The 19,940-nt window shown below is 39.9% G+C and overlaps 1 protein-coding gene across 1 annotated transcript in view; it reads right to left on the bottom strand.

The window, feature by feature from the left end:
* Positions 1-4,014: 4,014 nt before the first annotated feature.
* Positions 4,015-19,940, bottom strand: part of TENM3 (teneurin transmembrane protein 3) — a 2,204,264-nt gene continuing 2,188,338 nt past the window's right edge. The window contains exons 40-43 of the mRNA XM_039540233.1: positions 17,958-18,254; positions 12,863-14,474; positions 10,226-10,356; positions 4,015-5,586 (exon numbers count right to left, since the gene is read on the bottom strand). Coding sequence (XP_039396167.1) covers positions 4,831-5,586; positions 10,226-10,356; positions 12,863-14,474; positions 17,958-18,254 — 2,796 coding nt within the window. The 3' untranslated portion in view covers positions 4,015-4,830. The remainder of the gene's footprint in view (positions 5,587-10,225; positions 10,357-12,862; positions 14,475-17,957; positions 18,255-19,940) is intronic.

Genomic DNA, 19,940 nt, shown 5'->3' with positions numbered 1-19,940 from the left:
GATTTATTTTGTAATTCTATGGTAAAAATGAGAATGTGAGCAATAGTTCAGTAATAGTGTGGCTGTGACACTTTTGTGTCTCATTTTGTAAGCAAGTAGTTTTTAAGTGAGGTGAAACTTTGGGGAGTACGCAAGAAAAAAATCAGATTCCCGAAAGGGGTACAGTAGTCTGGAAAGGTTGAGAGCCACTGATCTAGAGTCCCTATTGTCCTCACTATCGCAGACCAGCCATAAGGTGTTATATCTGCTCCTCAGCAGACAAGACAAGAAACAATCCTTTGTGACACTTCCCCTCTGAAAGGGTCTGTACTAGCTGAACTTGTTTTCCAGCACACAGTGATCAGGCTGCCTGCCTGCAATTCTGCAAAAACGAAGGCTAGTATTTTCAAACTTTTGCTGCCTCACTTTAGGTAGCCATATTTACAGGACCTACTGGGAACTGGCCATGATCAGCAACTCTGAAAACCCACCTACTATTTTTAGGCACTTAATTTAGTCAGTCACACTTGTATACTGTGGCCTAGGGTTTTTGTCTGTTATTGTGACAGGCTTATTTATCACTGTATGTGCTCTACTCCAGTAGATCTGTGTGGAATGGCCTGGAGGTGTCTCACTGCCAGGTATCACCCTGTAAGGAACCCCTTCCTTTCTCTTAAAATCTCTGTTCCCAGTTTCCTTATTGGCTTATTACAAAGTGAGAGGGTGGAGCCTCTGCTCTGTGCACACAGGTAGTAGAGGAAGAGTTTGTGTGGGAGCAAATGCCTGATTCAATCTGTGCAGCCCTTTGGATCATTGGCTTCCACATAATCCTGTCTAACTGAGGTACTCAGTGAGGGGAATGCTTTGAATAAATGAGCCTAGAGTCTGTGTTTTACAGCATGCAATGATCTTTGTGCTTAGCCTTGTTTTGAAAGTTATGTCTTAGTCTGAACCCTTCCAATAGCTTCTAAGAAGGGTCTCCCCTGTGCATCACCCACTCTAAAAGATTACACATTAGTCTCATCTTGTTGTTCCTAACGAGACATGGAGTCAAAACCCAGCCATTTGTGGAGTCATGATTTGCTAGTCATTAAGAGGCTCCTATCAGTTGGGCAGCACTAGGGGAAGTGGGAGAGAGTAAATAAAGGGAATATTTTAAAAAATGATCAGTTCGCTAAAAATTGCTCCAAAAGATCTGGAGAGTGACACTCAACATAGGTTTCAAATAAAAACTTTTAAACTAACCTGGATTTAAACTCAACAATTAAAGAGACTGAACACAAACATTTTGTCCTCTTAAAAGCCTTAGGAATACACTAGAGTTTGTCTCGGAGCAAGATAGGTTAGTGCAGTATTTTTTCCCTCTTTACCACATTCAGGCCTCACTGAAAGAGCAGTTTGAAGGACTGCAGTTGTAACTGGCATGTTTTTTCTTGTCCAATGCAAATATCTTTTTCTCAGCTACCAAGTGTGAAAATACAAAAGCACTGCACCAGTAAATAAATAAAAAATAGGCCACACTTAGCCGAGCAGAGTGACCTGATTTGTGCTGGATCAACATGTTAGCAAGTTGAGGTTGTCACTACATAGCAAGTGTGATGAAATCTGCCTGTTCCAACTAAAATCAAAGCACTCTCTTGACACACACACACAAGTGCTGAAATCAACGCTTTCTACAGAGTGGATCTAAATGTAGACTGAGACTTCTCAGGGGAGGGGAAAGGAGATAACTGCCAAACCGATTATTTGTAATCAAATGCTTTAATTAAGTCTTATTTTAACTGTTCAGGAAAGCAGGAGAGGGACCAGTTCCTAAGCAAACATGGAGAGTGAATTATCTATATAACAGTTGACTTTGTGAGGTGTACTTAATGTTTCTTTAAAGTAGGCCACTGGTGAGATCCCACTGAGCAATTCACTTTGCTGAACTAGCAGACTGGGCCATTGGATGGGAGAACAAAGATATTACTGTGTAGCAAATAAATCAATATCAGTACAACTGGATCACATTGCATCCTCAGGTATAAACTGAAAAGCAATAACACACTTGTAATGTCTGACACACGTTTAAAAAACAAATATCAACGCACACACACGTTGGGTTGGCTTTTATTGGAAAGCCTAAATGCAATCTATAGTCATTAATTTGTGGAAAATTCAGGACACATATAAAGTTCAGAAGGCAAATTAAAAGACCAATACAAATCAGACAAAATTTACATCTCAAAATATCATGAAAGCATTTTGACTGGCTTCGCCTAAAATACGTTGAATCTCATTTTCTTTGCTGTAAGCTACTTCTTTAATTATACAGTTTTTCTTCAAAAAAATGGTCTTTTGTTTACATATTCCCCAAGGTCACTATTTCCTGCAGGAGCATATCCAGATCACAAGTCTTTTTAGCAAGAAATAGGCTCATTATACTTACTAACAAGGCCACTAATTGGCTTGATTTGACTTTATCTAGAATGATCACCAACAGATACTATAAATTTGTTATTTATTGGTGCCCAAACAAAGGAGAAGAAACTAGTACAAGTCAAGTAGAAGGTATATTTCAATTCTGACATGTTATACAAGCTTTTCATACTGAAACAGAACAGAAACATTTGATATAATTAAGAATATGAGCCTATTTCAACAGAGAGCACTTGCAGCATGCTAGATAGAGTGCTGTGACAGAGCCACCCAACAGAACTGCAAACACTTTACATTTTAGATTAAAACTGTAAAATGCTAAACCAGACCACTCCTTTGGGGGCTGACGTATCATAGTTTCTAAATTTAGGGTCCTCAGAACTTCAAGGGTAAAAAATATTAACTAATCTGTGCTTTCAGTCTAATAAAAGAACAGAATTCATTAAAAGTGTAATTAGTTCTGTAGCTAGTTTGAATCTCTCCCAGCCAATCTGTTTATCAAACAATCCTGCTGTGCAATTTAGAGTATGTAATACTATAGAATCTCAGTATACAAATCAATTAGAAAACTATTTTTCTTACATCCACATGAACCGTTCATATTTAAGATATATTCACTTGCTATGTTTTGACATTATCATACATAGATAGAAATACCATGTATAGTTCAATGAAAATAAAAAAACCCAATTTTGTCTTGCCTTAAAAATACTTTTTTTGTGGCTGAATTTGGTGCTTAAAGAGCTGAGAATGGCTTGAGCCAAGAAATGGCACACAGATCGGAGGTGCTGTGCAAGCCGCCTACCTGGAACTGTGTGCATGCCTCAGTGCTGTCCTGCAACCAATTCAATGGACCTTTATTGGGAGCACAGCATGCCACATTGTGTGGTGGTTTTCTGATATGACTAGGCACTAGGATATTCATCCCCATCTCACCCTCAGTTCCTGTTCAGTTTTCAGAGTAACAGGGTTTGACTTGGAAGCCCAAGGCCAGGGCACTAACCCACTCAATGGCTTACCCTTCTAAACAGAAACTCTGTAGCATCTAATCATTGCTAGCTTTCCTCTTTCTTAAAAGTATACATTTAAAACAGCTGTATTATACAGAAGACAAAGTTGACATAAACAGGATGAGACTACATCATATCATCTTCTACATACATTTGCCAAGCACCTGAGACACTATTCTTTCCATTGCGTAACGTAGCTTCTAAGCCCACATAAAAAAAGCAAACAACAGAAACCCCACTTTTTATGAAGAAATGTCCATTTATTACATTGGGGCCGGGAGAAGGCAAGAAAAACCCAACCTATTAAAGACTTCCATCATAATAAACAAGCCTTATTTGGTTACTGTGCCTTCTTGCAGTGACTGATGAAGCTGCACTGGCTTGGGCGACAGGAAAGGGAGTTGTCTGATTAGCCAGCCACTTGGGAATGCTCCATCTTATCAGCAAAGTGATAGACAGATGCACAGTTTTAAACCTAATACAAAAATATTAACACTTCTGGACATTAGTCATACATTGTTATATCTCTACAATATAATCCTTTATACTGTACAGCTATAACATAACAAAGGTGCAATTCTTTTTTAAAAAAATCACACACAGCACATGTTTTTATCATTTTATTTTTAAGTATAAACTTTTTTAAACACTTTACATAAATTAACTCCTCTGAGACTAATATTTGATGTACAGTAAATTGTAATTCATATAAAAATCCATAAACAACTTGTCTCACATAATTTACAAAAAAATCAGGGTTTCCTTTGCTTATCTGTGACAAGGATTCTATTTGCCATTTTGCCCCCCGAGGCAAACCATGTTAGCATTGTAAAATCCATTATTAAATTCACATGGTAGCATAAGTCATTGTGCCAATGTCCTTTTAGAAAGCAGCACAATTTAAAGCAGTTGGGTTGTCTATAAACAATAATTTCTGCCCCACATTTTAAAATGAACAGAGCTATATACCACATCCTATGCAGAGAGAGAGAGAGAGAGAGAGAGAGAGATTACTTCTTGTAAGCAAAAGGTCAACAATTCGATAATATTTGGAAACACTGTATGGATCTGTATTGTAGTTAAATACAGTGTTCAAAGGAACAGACAGCCTGTTGCAAAATCTTTAGGCCTTTTTTTAATACTTTCAGTCCAACTTGAGTGCAGCGATATGCATATGTAAACATATTCTTTAAAGCAGATCACCTTTAAGGTCATTCAGAAAAAAAGTTTTGTTTTTAGCAGTATCATTCTTCTGGAAGGCTCTCTCTTCTTTGTAGAGTCTAGTCAGATTGTGCTACAGCAAAATCTGAGCAAAGGTATAAGTTTAGGCTCAAGTAGTAATGCAGCAAAACAGTTTCGTCTCCCTTTCAGAAGACACTGATACACAGTCAGTCTCTTTGGCAGCCTCAGCTAAGCCAGTGTGTTACCTCTTTCCTATCTCACTTTGTCTAAGGAACTGTATATTGTTAGCACTGTCTGCTAATTCAGGGTATTGCTCCACAGAGAGTACATAGTACCCATCATATCCTTGTACCTTTCCAGCACTTAGCAGCTGCCTCTTTTCCCCTTCGGTCCATAACCTGGCACCTTCCTCTCCATCTCTTACTCTTTGTTGTTCCCTAGCCCAGGCATTGGACAGAGCTCTTTGCCTAGCCTGCTCCAGTATTCGGGCCTTCTCCTCATCGAGCGTCATGCCGTAGCGGACGTGAAGAGCTAACGCACCATACTGCATTTCGACATCGGCAAACCTACGAGTCCTGCCATTCACCACTGTGGTGGACTGGGAAACGGTTACGTTGATGCCATTTTCCAGGGCTTTGCGCCCACTTGTCAGCCTCAAGGTGCCGAGATCGCTCTCCGGGGAGGTGGTCTTGATGAAATAGTGAGTGTCCTTCCCCTCAATGGTGAAATGCAAGTTCTCCAGGTAGTAGGCATTGTTCAGAACAGCTGCCACTTTTATGCAGTCCTCATTTGCAATGTTGAGCACATTAGTCAGCACTTTCCCTTGACTGACAGCAAGCATAACCCCTTTCCCAATCAGAGACTTCACTGTCGCAAACCACAGCCATGACTTCTCTCCACTTGATTTGGGTCTACTGATTTGAACTTCTGCCAACTTTCCCAGGGACAGGAAAGCCTTCGCTTGCCTTGCCACTTGTTGTTGCACTCCAGAAATTGGCTGGAAATAAGAAGAGACAGAAGTTTTAAAAACCATCTGTAGCCCTTACATGCCAAACAATCAGGCTTTCTTGGCATACTGCCCATGGCTGACAATGGGATATGCCACAACTGACAGTGCCAAGGAGCTAATTGAATCTACATACTGGTTGTTCCGCTGAGTCACAAAGGCTAGTTTGCTTGATAATCAGTGTTTTTCTCATTTGGCTCCTTGAGAACATACACACAAAAAATCCTTTAACTTCAAAGGCTACTCAGTGAGTTATACAGCAAGGGCCCGTGTGTTAGTACATGCTTAGCATTTAGACAGGCCTTTCATATTTTAACAAATTAATTCTGAGAACATCTCTATAATGTAGTAATATCCCCATTTTTCCCAATGAGGAATGGAGGCAAAAATTTAGCTAATGGCCTCAGTGCCACCGAAGGGAATTGGGACTAATGTCTATGAACCTTGGCTCCTAGTTCTGTACTCACACTGCTAGAACACCCCTTTCTGTGCAGATACAAATCTGTAGTTTGGCATTAGGTGGGGGAATTGCTAGTTCCAGCCAGTGGGTTCCTGTCCCAGCCATCTCTCTCTCTTTAGGTCTCCCATATAGTGAAAATGATGAGAGGGAAGAGCACAGCGCTTAAAATGAGACACCGTCACCAATTTATATTTGCTAGTAGGCTTACACCTGTCGTTGTAATGATGACGCCCCTCCCTTCTGTAAAACGCAAAGGGCAATAATTGCCTGCTAGGATTGTCATTCTAAACAAAGAGTGTTTAGGGCTCTCTAGGAGCCCACTCCCAAAACAAAACTAAGCCTTGCCCTCTGCTATAGCTGAACGGGAACTCTCAGGCAGTAGCAGGTCTCTAACTATGCTACTCCATGGCCAGGAAACGTGCCACAGCTTCCTGCAGCTGGTGGGGTGTGCAAGGGTAGGATCAGGAACTTCCCCCAAATTGGACACTAATAGGGAGGAAACAAGGAGAGAGAGAAGGGAAGCAGGCCCACCACCTGTGCCTGGTGGAGGGGTGCAGCTCTGTAGCTGTTGGTGAAAGCCACAGCCAGTTCAGCTGTGTGGGCTCTGATCTCTCCTGCAGCAGTCAGGCATTCAAGAGTCTCTGCTCTGAAGCACTCCAGAGGGGAGCTGTGAGCTACATGCAACCCTTCTGCCATGGCACCTTTTCTGAGCGTGGGGACTCTTCCTCCTCCCATCTCCACAAATGGGGAGAGGGGATGCCAAGGCACAATGTATGGTTACTGTCTTGCCAGCCCCTGCCTGCTGAGACGTGACAACATGGGGTTCACATGTTAAAAAAAAATCCAACCCCGCCTATGCTGGGCAATGACTGGTGAGGCTCAGGGGAAAACTGCTGACAAATATGGCTTTCAGCTGGCAGTGCTCAATTCAAAATGACGCAAAGGCGACTCAGTTAGAAATCATAGAATCATGGAATCTCAGGGTTGGAAGGGACCTCAGGAGGTCATCTAGTCCAACCCCCTGCTCAAAGCAGGACCAAACCCAACTAAATCAATGCACGCTAAATGACGCTACACCCTATCCCAGGGATCAGCAACCTTTGGCCCGTGGCCCGCCAGGGTAAGCCTCCTGGCGGGCCGGGCCGGTTTGTTTACCTGCCACATCCGCAGGTTCGGCTGATTGCGGCTCCCACTAGCCGTGGTTCGCTGCTCCAGGCCAATAGGGATTGTGGGAAGCGGCCCGGGCCGAGGGATGTGCTGGCCACTGCTTCCCACAGCCCCCATTGGCCTGGAGCAGTGAACCTGTGGACACGGCAGGTAAACAAACCGGCCCAGCCAGCCAGGGGGCTTACCCTGGTGGGTCGCGGGTCAAAGGTTGCCGATCCCTGCCCTACCCAGTCAGACTACATGATGACACAAATAGCAGCCAGGTGCTCTAGCATCTTCTGAGGGGCAAAGATTATTTTTAAGCATGTTTCCCCAACCCTCAGCTCTCTCTAGTTGCCAGAGTGAATAACTCCATCCCCCACCCATACACAATTCCCAGGTCTTTACATCCAGTCGGGGGTGGGAGAGGAACAGGTAAAGGAACATTCCCACCACTTGACTCTAAAAGGTTAAATTGCTTCCCCACCTTGTTTCTAATCTGCACAGTGCAGAGCAGAGACAGAGCTCAGGCCTACAGCTCTACTGGGGGAGAAGGAAGGTGACACACTGGCAGCACATGGAGCACAGGCCGTCTGTGGCTCTCATGTTAGTTAACCAGTAGCGGTGAGAGCTGCTTACCCAGAACCAACATGTATATACGCTGTATTCATGTCTGTTCATGCCTTCTGATTAGTTCTATCTTCTTACTGAATAATGAAAACCATGCTACTTCCTCTTCCAACATGAGCACTTTGAACCTCTCACCTTTGTCTGCTGCCCCCCTCCCCCCGAATCAATTTCAGTTCATTATCTCACTGTACCGAGCACCTTTGTTTGGAGGAAGTCCTGTGAACATGCTGACTCCTTCCACCCAAGTTTGTTCTCTCTTCCATCAGCTCTGCTGATCCTGCCCTGTCCTGTATCTGCTCTCTACTCTCACGCCCCTAATATTTTTTCTTTTTAATTGTTAATATTGTGGAATTTTGTGTGTTATTAATGATGTTAGGGTGCCTAGAGCCTTAGCTAGGTGTCCTTATTACTTGAAAACTAAATTAAATAAAAGAATCTCTGATGGCTCTTCACCACTTATTCCTCTGCTCTCTCTGCCCAAGACTGTAATAACTTATTCAAAGGTCGAATTGATAGGTGCTCTCCATCCCACTGTCTCCCCTGTCCTTTCTTTACCTTTGATTTTGTCCTCTTTTAGCTCTGTGTTCTTCTCTGTCATCCCAAATGAATGCCCAGTTCAAACTCCTCTAACTTGTCAACTTGATCCCACTTCCTCCTACATCCCAATCTCCCTTGCTCTCTTTCTCATTCTTTCTCTGTTTCACCTCTCCCTTCTGGCACCTTCCTTTTTGCACAGATCATCTCTATTCTGAAGAAATCATCACTCAACACAGCTGCCTCCTTCCATTTATCTCCGAGCTCCTGGAGTAGGCTGTCTATTCCCAGCATCTTCACTTCCTGCACTCCAACTGCCTCTCACTCCTTTCCAGTCTCACTTCCACCCTCTGTTCTCATTTCAAAGATTCTGAAGAACTGCCCCAGCCTAGATCCCCCATCACTCTCCACCTTGCTGTGTGTGTTCTGACCACCCTTTTCCCTTGCTGTTTCCTTTGTGTCTGAGTCTCCTTTAAAATACCAGATTTATTATTCACTTCCCATACAACAGGTGTCGACAACCTTTCAGAAATGGTGTGTCGAGTCTTCATTTATTCACTCTAATTTAAGGTTTTGCGTGCCAGTAATACATTTTAACGTTTTAGGTCTCTTTCTATAAGTCTATAATATATAACTAAACTATTGTTGTACGTAAAGTAAATAAGGTTTTTAAAATGTTTAAGAAGCTTCATTTAAAATTAAATTAAAATGCAGAGCCCCCCGAACCGGTGGGCAGGACCCAGGCAGTGTGAGTGCCACTGAAAATCAGCTCGCGTGCCGCCTTCAGCACGTGCCATAGGTTGCCTACCCCTGCCATACAATGTAACTTATTGTGAGGTATATCCTTTTCCTATCCCCTTTCATAATCTATGTTTGTCTAAATTAGATTAAAAAAAAGACATGATCCTAAAGAGTTTACAATTTTGTAAAGCACTGTGCAAAATTCTGGTACTATACACAGATTCATTAACAATAGTGATCATGATAATAAATTACTGACCACTAATTAAAATTCTACATAATCATTCCTGTAAATGAGAGATGCTTTTTTTTGGAATCATTATTCTGGGATTGTCCATTTTTGATCTCTTCTTAGTCTGTCTCATTGCAAATTTTGGGATTTTATTATATGTAACTTTTTGTTCTCTGAATGACTAGATTTATAAATTCCATTTTACTAAATGGCAGATTTGGCTTTTCAATTTTACATTCTATTTCATTTCTTTTGTCATTTAAAACTGTTACAGGTTTTCTGGTCTGCAGTAGATATTTTTTTTCCCCATGGAATTTCATAAGCACCTGGAGTTTTGATTCTATGTAATGTAATGGGTTTTACCTGAGGTAATTTCATTTTCAATATTTTATCTTTACATATAAAACATGGTTAATATTAAAGAGAAGTAAAATTGTACTGGTGCCCAGTATGCATAATTTATATCACCTATTCTTCTGTTTATTTCACAGTCTATTTTTTATTACCGTTTTCACTTTCTGCCTTCAGGCAGGGTGTTGGTATAAATCCAATCTCTAGAGTTTCCACTGGGAAACCTAGCAGTCTAAAAAGGGTTTCAAAGTACTATATTTATTTATTATTTCTCTCTACATTCTTATCTATTTTATTGAAAACAAACTGGATCTTGTTTAAAATCATACTTAATTTAGCAAAAGCACAAAAACCGGTGTAGAATTACCACCTGTAATTTAGTAAATCCTTTGGAAAAATATTTAAGGCATAGAGATTTGCAATACATTGTTTAAATAAAAAACTGGCAAGCAGCACCCTGAGGAATGTATAGCTAAATTAGAAAAGTTCCTTCTATTCAACCCTATCTCCATCTTTGGTGGGTTTTTTTTTCTTACTGGTATATCGTCCCATTGCTGACTCTTCACAAGTTCATACGAAGGCTCTGTTAAATCAAATTTGGGAACAGGGAAACCAGGTATGGCATTGTGCAGATGGAAGCCAAATGTCACCAGCCAGCTGTTAACATCTGGAAGAAAAATATACAAGGGAAAAAATAATTTTCTGTATTTTGAAATGTAATTTTTACCTGTTTTAATTCTTGTCAAAGCTATAAGAGTTGCATTCCGTAACATTTAGAATTATTTAACATTCTTCTTGTGGTACTGGTGTCTATAGTCTGTGCAACATGAAGATTTTATACTACAACTCTACTGGAACTAGCCTATGTACAAGTATAACTCAGATGGCATATTTAGATAACTTCCAAGGTAAAGTACTATTCTAATCTTAAAGGTGGCTGTTTTTAAAGCATTATAGTCTCTCACGTTTGTATCTCAGTGATCTCCAGAATAAATATAGAAGCACAAGGAAAAGATGTTTTTCTAATTGCTGCCCTGCAAACTCCACTGGCATTTCACAGTCAAGCTGAGTTCTTTCCATCTCCGTAAACAATCATCAGTAATAAAAGTACTGCAGGTCACATTCTGTTCTCAGTTGTGTCCAGGCAATCCTATTGTCTCCTCTTGCACTCCTATTTGGGTGCTCAATTGCCTTCCATGTAAGGAACTTAGTAGGAAATTTTGTTGTTGTAAAAGAGAGATCAGAATCCTACTCACCCTCTCTTAGATTTAGTTGGGCGAATGAGAATAAAAAGTAAAATTGCTCCCATCCATCAGTAATAAACCTCTACCTCGATATAACACTGTCCTCGGGAGCCAAAAAATCTTACCGTGTTATAGGTGAAACCGCGTTATATTGAACTTGCTTTGATCCTCTGGAGTGGGCAGACGCGCCCTCCCGGAGCGCTGCTTTACCGCGTTGTATCCGAATTCGTGTTATATCGGGGTAGAGGTGTACTGTTGAAATCTACTCTCTGCAACACTTCCTATTTCAGAGTAGCAATTAGCAACTACAACAGGAAAAACATTTTGCTTGCAGGATCTTTGTAGCAGTGCTACTCTTAATTGTCTATTTGTTGCTCTTGAAGTGTGGCTTCTACTCTGATTGCAGCACTGTAAAATGGAAACTTCTTAACTCAGCAGCTCCCCCTGTATATATTCAGAATCCTAGCTGGTAAAGTCACTAAAATTAGTTTCTAGTTAAAAAAAAAAATTACGTTGGGCACACTAACAATGGATTGTTTTTCAGTAGAAAGCTAGGAGCCGGGTTAGGATGGAGAAACGTTGATTAGGCAGAGTAGGGGCAGCTTGCTCTGCTCATGCCTGAGCTGTATCTGTTCTATGGATTTCTGTCTGGCCACCATCTTTTCGCACATACTACATTAAAAGAAGATGGAAGAGCTGTGGGTATTAAAATCCAGCAGTTTCCAATGAAAACACCCCACAAGTGGGGGAGGGAATAGAATCTTTCAGAATGTCAGAAAAGGTCTTGAAAATCTTTACTTTAAAATTATTATTTAAAGTGTTCCCAGGTACATAATAAACCCCAGCAAGCTATGGATACAAAGCTGCCATCTGGCATTAAGTCACCTAAACTAATCATAGAAGCTCCAGCTTTATATGTATGGTTGGGTTCATATTACTCTATACAGTAGAACCTCAGAGTTACAGGAATGGAGGTTGTTTGTAACTCTGGAATGTTTGTAACTCTGAACAAAACATTATGGTTGTTCTTTCAAAAGTTTACAACTCAACATTGACTTAATACAGCTTTGAAACTTTACTATGCAGAAGAAAAATGCTGTTTACTTTTTTTTTAGTAGTTTATGTTTAACACAATATTGTTCTGTGGTTGCCTTTTTTTTTTTTTGGTCTCTGCTGTTGCCTGATTGCGTACTTCCGGTTTCAAATGAGGTGTGTGGTTGACTGGTCACTTTGTAACTTTGGCGTTCGGAACTCTGAGGTTCTACTGTAGATCAAAGATGTTGGTTGAAATTTAGTTTTCATTTTTCTAGTAATACTTTTGTGGCAACTGCATTTCTCTAAATGTCACACTGAAAATTAGTGCTACGGCATTCCCTACAGTACATATTGCTAGGAGATGATAGATTCAAGGGACTGTGGGCAGCCCTACCTCTGACAGCCTTTCAACACCTATTAACTAACCAGTGGGCAACTGTTTGTCAAAATGATGGAAAACCACTTGTTTCCCTATTTCCTTTTCAGAGGAACACTCACACCTCCTTACTAAGTGCAGATGAGCCTCATTTAGTCTGACCCAACCTAAATAAAAAAAGGCACAGATAATCTTACTTAGTTCTAATATTGAAACACATGACATGTAGTCACATAACTCTATATTTTGCAGGAACTTCTGTTGATGCACAGTGATATGTCATTTTGCTTTACATAAGTGGAAACAAACTGAAACATGCATCATCTAACCTATTTGTGTAGCAAATGTTCTGAACAATTAAATTAGTTTTCCTGACATTTTCCCATATTCAGTTCAGCTGACAGCATGCTTAGTTCATAACGCACATGCTCAGATTTCAGGGTGGTGAGTACATTATAACAGGTTAGATTTTTGAGTAGGTGGGAAATATTGCTACAATTTAAACAATTACAATTTACCTGTGATATAATCTTTCACATCATGTATTTTACTGGCTGGATTGTTATTCCTAAACATGTAGAGGTTAAAAGGAGCTGGATCCTTCCCAATTCTTTTCCAGATTTCAATGTCAGGTGTAGTCCAGCGGCCTGCCAATATGTCATAATCTCTTTCTCCAAAATGGACTAGTTTAGTCAATGGGTCATACAAGCCTCCGTGGAATCCTATTACCAACTGAAAGTCAAGGTTGGAGTCAAAATAGATCTCGCCATAAGCAGTGTACTGAATTTGTTTAAGCATCAGACCGTTGCTACTAAAAACAGCCAGTGGTGTCCCAGTGTTGTCTGAGGCAATATAAAACTCATCCCCACTACTAATCTCCATGGCAAAAAGGTGCCCTTGCAGGTCATAGTAAAGAGAAGTGATCTCAGAGCTTGAATGGTTATATACATGAGTTATCCTGGTTGGATAAGTAAGGTCTGCATAAAAAAATTGGAGGTGTTGTCCGAGGCTAGTTTTACTGGAAACCCGTCGTCCTAGCCCATCGTAACGGTATATCACTGTCCACCCACTGCCTTTGCTGTAAACTCTAGTGAGAAGGCCCTTTGAGCTGTATTCAAAGATCTCAGTACCCCTCTGACGCAGGAATCCATCTTCATCTAATCGGTACTGAACATCGCCTAGTCGAGTGATTCTGTCTCTCAGGTCATAGCGAAGTGGGGTCAAACGGGCACTGTTACTAGGGTTGAGCAAATGGAGGTTGCCATTTAAATCATAGTTGTATCGCCACATGATTTTTTCATTTAGATAAACTGTCTGGAGCTGACCATCAACATCATATTCATAAGCATATTTGGTGGTGTTGGCAAATGGCCCAATTTTAATTTCTCTTTTAGTCACTCGCCCCATGTTATCGTACTGAATTGTAATCCAGTACATTAGTGACCTAAAGATTTCATACTGAATTTCTTTGATGCGGCCATGAGCATCAAAGTGTTTTGTATAAGTCATTACAGCTGTGGAAATTATCTGATTAATATCATAATATATAACTCCAAATTTTCCAAACTGCTCAACTTTACCAGAGATATCGTCAAACTGGTAGAGATCAATAGGCAACGGGGTTTCATTGATGACACCTTGCATGCTAGTCACTCTGAAGCTATTGTCATAGCTGTAGTCAAATCGAGCATTTACCATTCCATCTTCACTAAAGCGGAAAATCTGCCTGTCAATCAGTGGGCCGATTTGCCTGTATCTAATGGTGCAGATAAAACCATCACTCTGGAGGTTTACTGTTTTCAGAACACCTGCTGTCTCATCATAAGTAAAACTGACTCTTGTACTATCATACAAAATTTCTGAGAGCTTCGTCTGCCTTCTGTATTTGAACAAGACTCTTCGGCTTGTACCCAAGAAAGCTGTTTGAAGGAGCTGTCCCTCTTCATTGTAGTCCATGATAACGGAGGCGTTGCTTTCAGGGGGGTTGTATATGTTCCGGTAATAGCCAATGGAACGAATGGTTTGCATGGTATGACGAGCAACGCTGGGCATGGTGATGGCAGAAAGCCGATCCAACAGATCATATTCAAAGATGTACTGCCGTTGGCTATGAAGCAGGAGAACCATTGACTGAAAAGCAAGAACAGATTTTAACCATGTGACAAATGGTGAATTAATACACAATTTCTTGACAACAAAAATGTGACGTTCCACTTGAGAAAATTATAATCTTTTAAAATTAAGTTAGCCTTGACCTTACATGTTAAACGTTTCCCTGCCTAATTTACTTAGATGCTTAATTGTAAGGGGTTCTGTAATTAGTGGCTCCAGATTCATAATGTGCTACTTGTTATGACTGTGTCATTCTTTTATCAAGTACTTGCAGCCAAACAGCAGATTGTCAATGGATTTGGATAAGGCATGTTTAATACGGGCAGAAGAAAAACTGTCTTCAAGCCAGTAACTCACCAAGGGAACAACATATGGGAGATGCAATTTCTTCTCCATAATTAGTGATAATGCAGAAGAATTTTACTAGCCTGAAGATCCCTGAACATTATTGTTCTTGTTCTATATGTATTTATGACACAGGCATAGCAATTGTTTGATTATTTACATCAAGAGCAGCTACACAAGAATTATTCTGTCAGTCAATGCCATTTTCCTGATGCCTGGATATTGTGAATCATTGGCCTTGATTAAATCATGTACACAATTGTTAGTGAACAATATTTACTGAATAATGGCTTCAATGGAAAAATAATTAGAATATTAGCTCCTCAGTTAGGAACCTTGACTTCTTGCATTGTATAAATACAGGTACATTTATAGCACTAAATAATAACAGTTGCATTACACCTAGAGAGATGCCGCATAATAACAACACAGAATTATTTAGTAGACAGAACTCAAGTTAGTAGCAAAGCAATACTGAAAGAAAGGCTCTGTCCCAGAGCAGAGTTGGAACTGTGGATCCTGAGAGCATCTGTGGTTCCAGTTTCCTTCCAACCAGTAGTATCAGTTGCTCTGGCGAGAAAATCCATACCATCAGCCACAGTTTGGAACTGGGATTTCCGCAAAGTACCGTCATTACAGCTCAGAGAATTTCTTTTCTAAAAGGCTTGGCCAGTAGATGTTTTTACCTATGTGGGCTTTCCCCACTTTATGGATTCTGCTGTGTATCAGAGCATTCCTCTCCTCCTGCCTGGCTACAGGTGGAGCCTTCCCCTATGTCTCATGGATACTGGAGAGGAGGTGGAGAGCTTTCCAGCCTCATACTTTTTTTTTTTTAAATAAAGTTTTCTCCTATTTAGATCTTCCCTCCACTGTTACAAACTGGTCTCAGCTTTGCAGCAGCAGAATGAAATGACTTAATCAGTTTCATGCAGAGGCTCTGAACATCAGCAGTCATAGATGCTGCTACTTGGGGTACTCTTTAGGGAGTAAGGGGGTCAACTTGATGGAGAAGAGATAAGGACAGACCCACGAGTTATCCTTAATTCCAGCAGGACCTTCTGAAGTAGCTGTAGAGTGAAACCAACCAGTCATGCCAGGTTCATTCCACTGTTGACAGCTTTCACCCACTCTTCAAAAGATTATTCCATATGCAAAACGTAAACAAGCAATATAAATGATAACAAGTAGATGATTTTAGAAATAGTTGCATATTAATAATGGAAGGTGTTATCAATAGTTCAGGGAAGGCAAGGCATTTATTTGAACATGATTTTAATACTGCCCCTGTCATAAATAGTTAGTTAAGGGTTAAGTTTCCACCTGTAAAGGGTTAACACATAGTACCTGGTGAACACCTGACCTGAGGACCAATCAGGGAAGAGAATTTAAAATTCCTAGGAGGGAACTTTTTCTCTCTGTTTCTGTGTGTGTTGTTCTTAGCCGTTTGGAGTTACAAGGGTCCAGATGTTTTAATCAAGTCTCTACAAGTTTCCACCTTTCTGAACTAATTTCTTCTAGTCAAGATAGTGAGTATTAGAAAGATACTTTGTGTCCTCATCTAATAATCCTATGTTTGCAATTCTGTGTGTTTGTTATTGATTATTCTTAATTCTGCCTGTATTGTTTGTACTGAGAAGGAGAGAGGATTCTCTCCAGAACTTAGCAAGGTTATACCCTATGAGTGTCCAGCTTGGACTCATAGAGATTCTGTATTTTCTTGTTTTTCTTTTAATAAATTCTTTCTATAAAGATTTGATTAAATCCCTCTACTGTGGATGCAGGAGGAGGGGGCTAAGAAACTCTCTCTCGGTGGTGAGACAAGCTTATCTCCGGGCAGAGAGGGGAGGGGGAAGGTTTCTCTCTCTGTGAGTTGATCTGTATTTCCCCAGGGAATGTCTCTGGAAAGAGGAGGGGGGGGAAAACAGGGGTGTCTCGGCCCACGTGAATCGACCAAGTGGTGGCAGCAAAAAGGGGACCTACCCTAGGATTTTAGGGTGGGGGGATACATGCGGGTCCCCACATTGGAATCCAACAGCTCCAAGTGGGGGTGAGACCCATGACAGCCCCTTTACTGATTTTAGTTTTAGAAACTGGCAATATTATATATATCTTGTCATGTAAACAATGCATGATTTCGAAACCATGCAGCCAACACAACCTTTTTCTTACCCATAAATATAGTATATGACTATGGTCATGACTAGCATTTATTCCTGCTAGCTGAAAATATCTATTCAATATGAATTTTACTGAAAGATGGATAAAGCAAAATCCCCTCAGTATGAACTTCATACCTTGAATGGCAACTTCATTTTTTCCTCATATTGAAGAATACACTTTTAAAATTATATGTTCCATATAGCAATATACCTAACCCAAAACTGCAAACAACAGAAAAAGAGAAGTTACTTATCAAAGTAACTTTTGTTCTCTGATTATATTACCGGTGAAACAGTGTGCCCAGCCAGGAGTTAGTAGATCTATAACAAAGCAATCAGGCTGGGGGGAGTGGGAAAGGTAGTATGTGATTGCTGCTCTGTCACAGCACTCTAGAACTAAGGGTACTAGATGGGTTCTGATGTTACATGGCAGGGCATGAGATCTCACAATGGAGATATGCAGAGACAGTATGAGGAAAGAGAGTCATGTTTCTACGATATTAATATATAAAGTAGACTTGTGAGTTCTCCATTATTGCTTTGATTCTGTGCTACAATATGAACAAAGTATGAACTGGCAGCTTTAACTATAATGAAATAATAACTCTTTTCTGTGCCACAAAACACAACATACAAGTTGGACATAAATCATTTACCATTGACTTAAGTTACCAAGATCTAATTAGTTCCTGTATATTATTTTATGTATTAAGAAAGCAGGTAGATAGAGATGCCACTTGTTTGTTATATGGCTTAAATAATTTACAAATACACCAGTTACTAAAAGTTAACTAAGGCTAGACTGCATGTTTAATGCAGAAACACTAATCACCCCAGTACCCATGTGAATCACATATGAGCACCTAAAACCAGAAATAAAATTTGGTTCTGCCATGTATTTTCTTTGCATATGGCTGACATGTTCTGCATAGCTTTCAATGCGCTCAAAGCAATGTTGATAGAAAAATGCATTTGTTAAAACTTTAGTGTTCTCTACCTTTTCCAGATAGGTGTAACTCCAAGTTTTTCCATCAGCAAATACTCTAGATACAATCCTTCCCTGCCCATCATAGTCTACTTTTTCACTAGTGGTTCCTCGCTGAATACTGCCAATTTGACCTGTAGATGAATAGGTAACATTGACAGCCATCAGCTTGCTGCTTGGCAGCCAGAGAGTTGGATGCCCTGATGTGTCGTAGGCAATCCTCAGCAGAAATTTACGGTGGTCATCATAGATCTTTTCTGTCTTTGTGGTTCGATCAAAGTCGACTGAAAGGAGATTTCTGCCATTAACCTTTTATAAAACAAACAAGATGACAAAATAAATCATGTTGTTCAAATACCAGCCACCTATTACTTCCTCAGAGTACCAGCTATTGTTTAAACACCATTTATAATGATTGATTCCTTGTGTCAGTAAATTAATTTAGCAACTTCTTGCTATAAGTGCAAGGCTTTAGATTAACTGCTGTTTTAAAAGGTTTCATTAAGTAGAGAGACAGCCTGGCATTTGTTCAAAATCTTTTCAATTAAATTCGTTAAGGTTTAGTCAACAGTTAACAAAATACTAAAGTATATGCATTGAAAACTTTTATAATAACTGGTGCTACTTGAAGAGCCCGTACCACTGTTTTAAGTAAGCAGTACAAAAATGTGGGGCAATGACTAAAGAATTAGCAAATGATTCTGTGAAACAAGACAAATCACTGCACAGTTAATTAACATTAATCAATGACACTTAAAAAGTGAGCAAAGAACTCAGCCCTAACCCTTTACTGTGAGCACTATCAAAACAACTAGTAAAAGTTCAGGTTTTGAAGCTAGATTTAAACTTAAGCACATAGGAATTTCCATACTGTATCAGAGACACAATATTTACTCCAGTATCCTGTCTATGACAGTATCTAATGCAAGATGCTTCCAAGGAAGATGCAAGAAACCCTTAGTAGATAATTATGAAATAACATGCCCTCAGAGGCAGTTTATTCCCAACCCATGGGTCAGTTAAAGGTTGGATAATGTCCTGAAGCATAATGTTTATAAGAGTTTTTAATAAAAACAGACAAACCAGCAGCAACCTTTCCAGTCTAACTATGGAACTTTTCTTAGTACATATACCGAAAAACCCTTTGTTGAAACCAGTGATAACAGGGAGTTCCATACATTAATTATACATTATATGCATTTTTTTCATTTTTAAATATACTGCCTTTTAGCTTCATTGATTGTCCCTTTATTCTTGTATTATGAGAGCAGGTGAACAGAAATGTCTGATTCTCTTTTTGTTTACTATTCAGACTTTATAGACCTCTAGCAAACCCCGTCTTATTTATCTCCTCTCTACAGTAACCTGTCCCATTGTTTTTTAGTTTCTTTTTTAATCCAGGCCTACAGCCATTTTTTGCTGCTCATCTCTGAACCCACTTCACATGTGCTCTTCCCTTTTCGAATTTTCTGTGTGAAGATGAATCGTGGATAACCAAGATGGATTTTCAGCACAGCAAAATGATAATAACTGGGAAGAAGGGGCAAGAACAAGATGATAGTTGTACAAAGCATTTTTAAAAATCTGCTTTCTAAATTGACACATGCAGGAGAAGAGAGGAGTATGAGTAAGGGGTGAAGAGAGCTAGTCCAGTAACATTTGGAAAGCAGCAAGAGAATATGCTGATCAGAGAAACTTTTCAAGAGTGCACATGAGTGAAAATGTAACTGTCTTGAACTTTACCCAACAGTTGATGTGCATCAAGAAGATGCATCTAAGTTAGATATTTATTGTTGGGCTAACAGGTATTAAAGAGCTGCTGCTGGATCACAGAAAAGTTTGGAAAAAAAACCCAAACATTTTCCAGAGAATCTGATCTAGTTATGTATCATATTTATCTCTGTTGACTTGTTCTTGTGGGATCAGTGGCATAAAAACAGGATCTTTGTTCTCACCTTCAGAACAAAACTCTTGTTTTTGTGTAAAAACTGTCTT

This window comes from Mauremys reevesii, linkage group 5, assembly GCF_016161935.1.
Source record: "Mauremys reevesii isolate NIE-2019 linkage group 5, ASM1616193v1, whole genome shotgun sequence".
Lineage (NCBI taxonomy): Eukaryota > Metazoa > Chordata > Testudines > Geoemydidae > Mauremys > Mauremys reevesii.
Note: the sequence above shows the minus strand (reverse complement) of the source record. Positions and strands in the feature narration are given on the sequence as shown.